We start from the raw sequence: 11,679 nt of genomic DNA on the forward strand, positions 1-11,679 counted from the left end.
CTAGGGAAAGCTTAATTTTAATCCTAACGCAATACTTCAGGCAATGGCAACCCACTGTTCCCAGATGTCGCTCTACTACGTACCCGGACAGGGAGGACTTAAGTGATCTCGAGGGCTGTCACCACCTCTACACCCACCTCAAACGTAATGTGGGATACGCAGCAATTACTGGATAATAATTACCTAAACACCATGTCTAAGCAATTAATATCTACTTTAGTGTTGATAACTCACCAAAGCAATAACTATATTTTAGTTGATTATAGTGAACAATAATCCCGTATGCCATTTAGGAACTAACAAAGAGATAATTCTCACAAGATAAATTTAAATTACTCAAGAAAAATATTATATTAAATTCAGAGTAATAAACAGAATAAAAGAAATAGGAGAAGATTACCGACAACTCCGGAATTCATCCGACTCCTTCTACTCTACTCTCTTCCTATTCTAGTATACAATATAGTACAATAGAACCTCTTATAATTCAGCTCAAGCTTGGAAGTGTGTGTGAGAGTGAATGAAGTGAGGTCCTTTTATAGGGCAGTTATGACGGTTGTAAGAAGGGGAAATCTCCGAACTGCCCCGCAACCGTCATTGGGAGAACATCAGGAGCGTCCACGCCAAACCCCAGGATCAACGGTGATCAGGGGGTTTCGGCCGAACCTGGGCTGGGCCCTCCTGGCCTGGCCTTCGGTCGGTGAATTCCCTAGACCTTCTTCTATCCATTTCGCGGAGTTTTGGGTTGATCCACTGGTGTTTCAATGAAGTTCACAACCCCTCCTTGTATGGATACATAATTTTCCTCACTTTAGTCTGAATTTCCTCCCAACTTCAGGGTTTATCATCTGCATACAACTATACACCAACACTTGTGGAACATGTGAGATTAAGCACCTATCACTATGTTGAATGTTTTATTATCTAAACTTTATGCAGATGTTGGCGGTATAGAATCGGCATTTAACAGCCGCCAACACATGAGCAGAAGTTGGATGTATGGAAGTGATCGAATGGGCCCAAAATTTAGTACTAGCATTGCCAATTTCATAAATGCTGCATAGCAAGAGAAGAACAAAAGGAACAGTCAATACTTGACTTGTGACATGGACATTCCGGTCCAAAATTTTCTTTTCATTTCTTTCTTCCCCTCTAGGTTCACCAACTTTTTTTGGTATGTTTTTATTTTCACACGAACAAGATAGAATGAGAGATGAAAAACAGGGAGAAAAAGAGATAAAGAAAATGACTCAACGCCCATGTGGCATTCCACGTAAGCGCCACGTAGGATCCTGGAGGGTCGTGGTAATTTGGGACCAGAATAACACACTTTGCTAAGATCGGGGACCTAAAAATGTATTTGAGAATTCAGAGACCTGGATGACACATAAGAGCAAGTCTAGTGATCGGCAATATACTTCTCTCTTTTTTTTCCTTTAAGCATGGTGTATTTTGAATTGTTTTTCATGCACTAATAGTGCAAAAACACCAATAAATCCTGAAAAACACCAGGGAGAACTCCAAGATGGTTTTCAAATTTCCAAGACAATTATATTTCTAGAATTCAAAATTTTCAGGTACAATGTGGAGAAATAACTAGTACAATCTGAATGCATCGACTGCGCTTGAGTAGTACGGCTATCAAGTAGGAAGATGTTACTTGTTCACCTTGACAAATATGAGAATCTAAAGCTAGAGCACGCAGCCAGGTTGACAAATAGGCCTTATAGTGATAAAGTTGACATGTGCCATTAATTATAGGATAACACAGGTGCATCTTGGGTAGGTATTTCCATAAAGAAATTAACAATCTAGTAAATGGCACAACAGTATGGTAGTGGCATCCATATAAGTTGCATGTGTCCTTGAGTCGAATGGCCAAAGCCACCTGCATCAGTATCCAATTAATATGGAACTCGCCCAAAGACTCCAGTTACCTCATGTTTTCACGACAATCTACATGCTGCATTTGGGTAAAGCTACTACTGTCCAGCCCATCAGTAGTAGCACCGACCTCTATGCACTTCTATCCTTCAAATCTCTTGCCACTGAGGACCCATCGGGAGCCATGTCTTCTTGGAGCTCCAATGAGACCATGTTTGGTTTCTGCCATTGGAAGGGTGTAACATGCAGCAGCCATGCCCACCCCGGCCGCGTCACTGCCTTGCGCATGCGAGATCTTGGCCTTGTCGGTGCCATCTCTCCGCAGCTCAGCAACCTCACCTATCTCCAAGCCCTTGATCTGTCAAACAACAGGTTACAAGGTGAGATCCCCCATGACCTTGGCAGCTGCGTCGCACTGCGTGCCATCAACTTGAGTGTCAACTCCCTGTCTGGCCAGATCCCATGGTCCATCGGCAACCTGCCAAAGCTCGCTGTGCTGAACGTCCGTAACAACAAAATCTCAGGTAATGTCCCAGCTTCATTGGGCAACTTGACAGCACTGACTATGCTTAGCATCGCTGATAACTATGTCAATGGGCGAATTCCTCCTTGGATTGGCAATATGACTAATTTGACAGATTTAAACGTTGCTGGTAATGTCTTCCATGGATATGTCCCATCAAATATAGCTGGGCTAACAAACCTTTTAGCTTTGAGCTTGTTAGGAAATAAGCTACAAGGTGTGTTTCCCCCAGAGCTGTTTAATATTACATCCCTTGAAATTATGTACATCGGCCTGAACATGCTATCAGGCTTTTTGCCGATGGATATTGGCCCCAAGTTGCCTAACTTAGTTTTCTTGAGCACAATCTATAACCAATTTGAAGGCCCGATACCAGACTCTTTGTCAAATATTTCCAAACTAGAATATCTTCAACTCCATGGAAATAAATTTCAAGGACGAATACCACCGAACATCTGGAGCTCCGGCACAATCACAAGATTAAACCTAGGTAATAATATTCTTGAAGCTAAGACACCAAATGACAGGGATTTCCTCACATCCTTGACCAACTGTAGTGAACTAGTGACACTAGATCTTCAATTCAATAGGCTTTCTGGATTTATCCCGAATACACTTGTCAACCTCTCGCAAGAGCTCATATGGATTGGACTTGGAGGAAACCAAATATTTGGGACCATACCTGCAGGGATAGGGAGGTTTCGCAAATTAACTGTACTAGAGTTGGCAGGTAACATTTTCACATGCAACATACCTTTTGATATTGGTCAGCTATCTAGTCTCCACCGGCTGTTGTTGTATGGAAACAATTTGAGTGGGGAGATTCCACCATCGGTTGGCAACCTTACACAACTAAATGAGCTCCTTTTGTTCCAAAACAACCTAGACAACAAAATTCCAGAAACCCTTGGCAATCTAAGTTCACTAAATTCTATGGACCTTCCCTATAACATGTTGAGTGGGAAGATTCCTGAAGTACTCATGAGGATGCCATCACTAACTAAACAACTCAATCTCTCTAACAATTTGTTGGGTGGTCCCATTTCCCCACAGATTCAGGAGTTGGTCAATCTTGGTGCAATTGATCTCTTAGGCAATAAGCTATATATCCGGTCAAATTCCATACACCCTAGGTAGTTGTGTTGAGTTGCAATTCTTATTCTTGCAAGCGAATCTATTGCAAGGGAAAATTCCTTCTGAACTCAGTACACTTAGAGGACTAGAAGACTTGGATCTATCAAACAACAACTTATCAGGACCCATCCCTGATTTTCTTGGGAATTTCCAAGGTCTTAAGCATTTAAACCTTTCCTTGAACAACCTCTCTGGTCTTGTGCCAAATAAAGGAATATTCTGTAATCCCACTGCTGTATCACTCTCGAGTAATGATATGCTATGCGGAGGCCCTTTATACTTTGGATTTCAGAATGCCCATCATCTCTTGCTCATAATAGTCATTCAAAGCACCAAGTGCAGCTTATATTGATCATTTGTGTTGTTGGAGGATTTACCATATTTGCATGTCTAGTGACTTTCTATTTCATTAAGGACCAACGAACAATCCCAAAAGATATTGATCATGAAGAGCATATCACATCGCTTCTCATAAAGAAATATCCTAGGATATCATATGTTGAGTTATATGCTGCAACAGATTCCTTGTCCTCGGAAAACTTAATCGGCCGTGGAAGTTTCGGATATGTATATAAAGGGAATTTAACTTCTGGTGTGAATTCAGCTACGGTGGCCATGAAAGTACTTGATCTTCGCCAAAAGGGACAAACACAGGGCTTTTTTGCTGAGTGCGATGCCTTGAGGAGGATACAACATCGGAAACTTGTTAAGGTTGTCACGGTGTGTGACAGCTTAGACTATAATGGTAACGAATTTAAAGCAATTGTGCTAGAATTTATTTCCAACAGAAGCTTGGACACATGGTTGAAAACAGGCAATAAGGTTGGGACGCTAAGCTTGATACAGAGGTTAAACATTATCCTGGATGTTGCACAAGCTCTAGAATATCTTCACAATCACATTGAGCCACCAATTGTTCATTGTGACATCAAACCAAGCAATATCCTTCTCGATGAGGATATGGTTGCACATGTCAGTGACTTTGGATTAGCTAAGATAATGAGTGTTGATGCATCAAGGCAAAGTTTGGGCGAAAGCATTTCGAATGGAGTTAGAGGCTCAATTGGTTACCTTGCACCAGGTATGTAATACTTGTGTAAATAGTGATGGAAGAATATAAATAAATTTCTTTAGATGGGCACATTCAAATCTTACCATTTTTCTTTTTTTCTTACTTCACTTTTTATTAAGGGGGGAGGGGCAGCAATAGGCCTTGTAGTGCCTGGTTTAGTTATACGTACCCACCAAACATATATGTGGTATACAATTTAATTTAGGTCGAAATAATATGTTCAGTCTTACAAAAGTGAATTTATTATTTTAAGACGAATGTAGTATATATAGTAATTGATTATTAATTATTTGGCAAACTAATTAATCTGACTCTTACTCTTTCTCAGAGTATGGGATGGGAGCCGAGATATCAGCTAGAGGTGGTGTATACAGCTACGGAGTGTTGGTTCTCCAAATGCTGACCGGGAAAGAACCAACTGACGCAATATACGATGGGACTACAAGTCTTCCAAAATACGTCGAGATGACCTATCCGGACAAGCTATCTCCAATAGTCGACGCAGCTATTATTGCTAACAGTGGCGGCGGCCAAGAGACGATAAATATGTTCATTGTGCCAGTTGCAAAAATTGGTCTAGCATGCTGCAGAGATAACGCTAGCCAGCGAATGAACTTCGGTGAGATAGTGAAAGAACTGGTCCCGTTGAACAAGTTGTGTCAAGATTATTTCCTCACTCAGGGGGCAAGTAGTGGCAACACTAGTGACATCGGTATCACGCTGTAACCATACTAGAAAACAATCTTATTGTCAACATTCATTACCACTACATAGGGGTGGTAATGGGCGGTAGCCCACGGTAGGGATGAAAACGGTCGGAAACGGTCGGAAAAACCCTCTACCATTTCCATTTTCATTTTATTTTCTCGAAAATGGAATCGGAACGGTATACTCGGAAACGGTAACGATATCGGTTATATCGGTATCTCGGAAACGGAACCGTCGGAACGGGAATATACCGATATCGGACGGAAGTCGAAAATTCATGTCGGAAACAGCGAACTGTGGTATCATCCCGCATTTAACTATGTATGAAGATGACCTTATAATTTCACCCTTGCATCATTACGCTGCCACACAACACCGTTATATGATGATTAATAAGTTGACAATAAGATTGATAAATAATATAAATAAAGTTCAATGATACTTCAACATCAATGTGGCTAAAGCATACAATGTGGCTTACATGATAGGATTACAGCATAACTAATATTGTCCGACTTTTTTTAGGATATAGATTTGAAGTCTTCGAGAACACCAAGCTCACAAGCTGGCATGGCTTCAGCTGATCAGCTCCTTGTCAAACATCATTCATTATTTCATCATCAATTGACATAGCTATATCGTCGTCCTACAGTGGCACATTGCATAAGAACTTTTATGTTGACACTGTATAACTACTGTTGTAATTAAGTTTCATGCTAAACTAGACTTTTTGGTATTTCCAGGTCGATCACAGAGAGGAGTCAAGATGGTGGGGCCCGCCAGTGGATCCCACAGTCTTTCTTTTCCTCTCTTTCTTTTATTTTTTCTCTCTCTCTTATCCTTCCCTTCTCTCGGTTCCTTTTCCTGCTCTCTCGATTTCTTCTCTGTTTTCTCTCTCGTTCTCTTCTCTGCCTTTGGCTCCTTCACGCGCACCCGAGAGGAGAGAGGCGCCGGAGATGGCGGCCTGGCGCAGGGCGGCGGTGGGGGAAGGAGAGAGGAGAAAGGGGCGGCATCGGTGGGGAGGAGGAGGCTGGGGCGGTGCGGCGGCGCTCGGCGCTTGGCTCGGTAGCACGGAAGCCGGCGGTGGAGCATGGGGGAGGGAAGGTGGCCGGCTGCGACGGAGGCCGTCGGGGCGAAGGAGGTTGCGGCCGGCGTCGGCGACCTGGTGGCGGCGCCCAACATGGCGCGGCGGTGCCCCAGCGCCGATGAAGACGACGATGCGATCAGGCCTAGTTGGCTTCTTTATTCGGAATGGGCTGCTCCTTAATGCCTAATGGGCTCCTCCTCCTGCTAGCCAGGCCCAGCCGACTTCCTTCTTCGGAATTTTGTCGGAAATTTGACGGAAATTACCGATAAAAAACGGTTACCGACAAAACGGTCAGAAAAAACCCCATATCATTTCCGCTACCATTTCCGAAAGAGATTACCGTTTCCATTTCCGATACCGACAATTACCGATACCGATTGAAACGGTCGGTGCAAACCGGAAACGGTAGCCGGAATTCTCGGAAATTTCCGTACCGTTTTCACCCCTAGCCCACGGGCTCTTCCACAGACTCGGTCATTTTTCATTTTTAGTTCTAAGATGTATAGAAAATTGAGCCTGAATTTGCAGGCTAAAAGTTTAGGCCTATTACGTGGCAGGCTCTACATGAAGATATTTCCTTCATACATTTGGTCACAAAGTTTCCGTTACAGTACTCCACCAATCATTGGTATCTAAGCTCACACAAGGAGTGTATTGTATGCCTATATGTATGTAGCTGCTGTACTGGAATATTCCAGGGAGGAACAGAGTATGTACAGAATGGTTTTACGTATAGTACTTATCCACAATGATTATCTCATTAATTAATCGTGTTGTTCAGAGTGATATTCTGATTCCGTTTACTGAATTGCTATAAGAAACCAACATATATATGTACTTGCTTTATGCAAGCTAGTTTAAAGTGAAAATTCTTTCCACAACACCAAAACTTACAGATCCTGATATGCTATTAAAAACTATTTCTCTTTATATACCAATATGTGTGTATGTCTCACACCACTTGATTCTCTTCGGCGATACTCGTGGTTAGCAGTCATATCGTTGGTCAGCATTGTCAGCTGAATGAGCACGTTTCTATATGTGCCCTCAAGTTTTCAGCTAATCTTTTTCATTTCGCTAAGGTTTGCACGATATTTATTCTTTCAGTGGTAGGCGACGTACCCGTCGACAGCGAGGCGCCTGTGGTGACTTCGTCACAATCTCAAGATATGCCAGCTCAGTCTTCCGGAGGTATTCATAGGAGTAGGGTGTGCTTGTGTGCGTTTATAGGGGTGAGTATGCGCACGTTGTGAGCGCCGTACTGTGTTTCTAAAAAAAAAAGAAACCTTACATGTCAATTCAGTTATTTTTTTTTCAGGTCAATTCAGTGAGTTGTTTCCCCGAAAAAAAAAGGTTAGTTGTTCCTTAGCATGTGTTTAGTTTTGGGACTAGGTGGGATAGGATGAAACCATCCCTGATTTTAGGGTTGGAATGATTCCATTCACATGTTTGGTTTGTAGGATGGAACAATCCTAATTTTTTGTTTAGTTGAAGGGATAAAGAAGAGATGGGATGGACGCCGTTTGTAACCACCGTCAACGACCGTCGACTACGCCGCTTGCGTCCAAGCGTGGAACAACTGGAGTGGCTCCACCAGCAGCATGCGGAGGAGGAGCGGGACGTACTCGCTGCACCAGCGCCGCGAGCAGGCATAGCGGCAGCAGCAGGATGGCTGCCACCGCAGGAGTAGCCAACCCGCTGGCGTCGTCGCCGCGACTGGATCCAGAGATCCCATGCACCGAATCCGTCGCCGCTGAGTCCCCTGCCTCCGGATCCGCCGCCACCGCCCTCCCCTGTCATCACCGTCACCGAGCCACCCGCCACCGGAAATGCTAATGGGCAGGTGATCGCTCCCTCGTCCGTCCAGCGATCACCCGCCCGCTCCCTCTTCTATACTACTTCTCTCCTCCCTTCTCTTCATTCTACAGTAAACTACAAAATAATTTAAAAAAATAAAAAGTTAGAAAAATTTATGTATAGAAATACTATGTATAAAAAATTTGATTTCAAATTTAAATTTGAATCGGGTAGATAAACTTTTGACTTATAAACTTTGGGTCTATAAACTTTAGGTGTATAAAATTTAGATGTATAGAAAAACTATATATAGAAAATATTTGAATTCAAATTCAAATTTGAATCGGGTATATAAACTTTAGGTCTATAAACTTTATGTCTATAAATTTTAGGTGTATAAACTTTTGATATATAGAAATACTATATATGAAAAATATTTGAATTCAAATTCAAATTTGAATCGTATATAATTCAAATTGAAATTTGAATCGGATATATAAACTTTAGGTCTATAAACTTTAGGTGTATAAACTTTAGATGTATAGAAATACTATATATAAAAAACTATTTGAATTCAAATTCAAATTTGAATTGGATATATAAACTTTTGACTTATAAACTTTTGGTCTCTAAACTTTACATGTGTAAACTTAATGTGTATAAGCTTTACGTGTATAAATTTACTAAAATAGAAAAGTAATAAGGTGCCAAAAAAGGAAACCAGTGGAGGGAGGAAGGGGGGAGGGGGGTAGCGAATCTGATCGCTACCCCGGTACCCCCATTGGCAGGGCGATCGATCGCCCATTAGGGCTGCCCACCCGCCGCTGCCGTCGCCGAGTACCCCCCCCCCCCGGCCACAGCTGCTCTCGTTGAGCGGCGGGATGGCGCCGAGCATCGCGAGCATCTCCCTCGCGGCGGCGACCAGTGTTGAGGCAGATGGCGAGTAGTGGAGGTGGCAGCGAGAGCAGACGAGCGCTGGCAGTCGCGGAGGTGGCGGCGGGCGCGGACGATCAAGCTGACGCCGTGTGCTCCGTCCAAGTGGGACGAGCACGTCCTGCCGATTTTGCCGGATGGGTTTGTGCTAAATCTGAGAGGAATATTCCTCTCAAGGGACCAACCCATCCCACTCACCCCTAAACCAAACACCTTTAAAAGTGGGTTCGTCCCATCCCATCCTTGCAACCAAACACATGCTTAGTAAACAATTATTTTTTCTCAAATTGATTTTACTGCCCCTAGTTCATTGCCCAAAACGAAGTCTCACGCTGAAGAGTAGTAACTTTCAGTTACTAGTAGCACTGGTGGAGAAACCCTTTGTAGTCCCGGTTCGTAACCCCCCTTTAGTCCCGGTTTCCAAACCGGGAGTACCAATCCGGGACTAAAGATCGCTATCTTTAGTCCCGGGTTAAATAACCGGGAGTAAAGATCGATCTTTAGTCCCGGTTGGTAACACCAACCGGGACTAAAGATGGCTCAGCCACGTGGCCGGCTGAGCCATCTTTAGTCCCGGTTGGTAACACCAACCGGGACTAAAGATCGAGCTGACCTTTTTTTTTTTTTGCATGGCCCTGCTGCTGCATGGTTTATATATATATATATATATATATATATATAAACCATGCATATATATGTTTCAATACATATATATGCATACATATATATATGTATATATATATATTATATTATATTATATGTATATACATGCATAATATATATGTATTTATACATATATATGTTATGCAAATGCATATATGTATATGGATATATATATGACCAAAATATATTTACATTATAGAAAATGTGTACACATGCATATAGAAACATATGTAGTCATGTATTAATTACAATCCATTATATGTCCTAGCTAGCTACGATTTCGACGTAGTAGTAGTCGCTGATAGCTCAGAAGCTAAGGACCGGTGAATTGTGTTTCCGTCGTAGTAGAATTCACCCTTGGGATCAAGGATTTCTTCGTTGATGAATCCCATGAGTTGTTCTTGAACCGCTGCGATAAATTCCTTGTGTGTGGTCAGGTTATCCCTCATGCGAATAAACTATATGAATGTATGAAATTGATTAGTACTTAAACAAGAAATCGTTACGTAATGAAATTTTGAATTTATTTGTACGTACATCGAGCTCTCTTGTGGTGATGATTTGGTCTGCAAGGCAGTGGCAATACTCACACACGTAGTAGCCGCACAAGTTAGTTCCCTGCTTTTGCTTTGCGCACTACAAATAAATGACAAATTAACGGCGTGAGATCTAATTAATATACAGTTGTATGTATTAATTTGAATCGGAGAAATATAAATGTAGAGCATGTGTACTCACAGGAAATTTGAACTTTCGCCTAAGTCTTTCTCTCCATTTGCCACGGACCAAATGACGGAACCGATACCAAGCCCTACATGGAGTTTAAAGCTATGATTCGTAGTAGCAATTAACATAACAAGATTTTCTTAATTAACAGAGGAACTTATGACGGTACCTGTCTATAAGTTCGAAAACCTTGTCAAACGTAGACTCTTTTTTATCTATTGAGTCATATACGTTGACGGTGCAGGCCGACAGGTCGAAGAGTAAAAGCACCCAGTGGAATCTGCAATGTGCGTGGGATGCATTACATATGAAACACTTAGCAAGTTCGTACGGGAATGAAATTTGGTATGTAGGAAGACAGTAAAATTGAACTAACTCTGTGTTGTACGGCAACAGTATGAACGTCTTGTAATGCTGCGCCTTCAGGAGATGGACAAGATTGTCCTCTGTTTCTTGTGGATATTGGTCGAGCATTGCGACGTTTACTCTCCGAGGGTCGATGAATCCAGTATCGAAAACCCTCCGCCGTCGGGCCCTTTGAATCTCCATTCTACAACGATAAAAGGGAGTATTTTATTTTATATAGTCTACTTATATACAAGGACCTAATTAATTAAAGGAGACGTATAGTAAGAAATCTAACTGAACGATATACTTACAAAATCCAGCAACTCATAATAGAGACGTCGAGGGCGTCCAGCTGGTATAGTTCGTAAATTCCCCTGAAATTGATCCAGAGAATGTCATCTCCTTGCAAGAAGTCCGTGTCCCTGATCCTCGCTCCGATCATCTCTCTACCGGTGGCGCTCATCTCCATGTACAGCTGATGGAACTTGTACATTTGTGTGGGTAGGGACTGCAGCAGCTCAGGCTTGACAAGCGGTTTACCGAGTTCGTACATGTATTTCACTTCCGCCTTTTCGATTGGTGCGACTCCTAGCAATTGATCCGTAGTTAGACCGGTGTCAGTAATAAATTGTTCTATCGTCATTTCTTTACCGGTCACCAACGGCTCGATCTCCTGGTTTGGTTGCTCTCCAAGCTGAGGGACTGGTTTGGACTTTCCAGAAGATGCTTACTTCAGCGTTCGCTCATAGTCCGATAGCTTGATGGCCTCCTTGACAGATGCAGACATACCCCTGAAGAAGTTCC

The 11,679-nt window shown here is 42.5% G+C and overlaps 1 protein-coding gene and 1 pseudogene across 1 annotated transcript; one reads left to right on the forward strand and one right to left on the reverse strand.

Annotated features, from left to right (window-relative positions):
* Positions 1-1,954: 1,954 nt before the first annotated feature.
* LOC107276647 (probable LRR receptor-like serine/threonine-protein kinase At3g47570) lies at positions 1,955-5,471 on the forward strand (annotated as a pseudogene).
* Positions 5,472-9,975: 4,504 nt separating this feature from the next.
* On the reverse strand, positions 9,976-11,652 carry LOC136353604 (uncharacterized). The gene is made up of 6 exons (XM_066304613.1): positions 11,187-11,652; positions 10,904-11,077; positions 10,697-10,807; positions 10,540-10,612; positions 10,339-10,437; positions 9,976-10,259 (listed from the first exon to the last, which is right to left on the reverse strand). The coding sequence occupies exons 1-6, from the start codon at positions 11,516-11,518 to the stop codon at positions 10,074-10,076; spliced, it is 975 nt and encodes a 324-aa protein (XP_066160710.1). The 5' UTR covers positions 11,519-11,652; the 3' UTR covers positions 9,976-10,073.
* Between the last annotated feature and the right edge of the window lie 27 nt (positions 11,653-11,679).

Source organism: Oryza sativa, chromosome 10 (genome assembly GCF_034140825.1).
Source record: "Oryza sativa Japonica Group chromosome 10, ASM3414082v1".
NCBI classification, from domain to species: Eukaryota; Viridiplantae; Streptophyta; class Magnoliopsida; order Poales; family Poaceae; genus Oryza; species Oryza sativa.

Excerpts from the sequence above, each read along its gene's own strand:
- LOC136353604 (XM_066304613.1), bottom strand. The coding sequence starts at position 11,518 with ATGACGATAGAACAATTTATTACTGACACCGGTCTAACTACGGATCAA. Across the intron at positions 11,078-11,186 it reads ATTATGAGTTGCTGGATTTT|AATGGAGATTCAAAGGGCCC; the intron begins GTAAGTATATCG and ends TTATCGTTGTAG. Across the intron at positions 10,808-10,903 it reads CTGTTGCCGTACAACACAGA|ATTCCACTGGGTGCTTTTAC; the intron begins GTTAGTTCAATT and ends CGCACATTGCAG.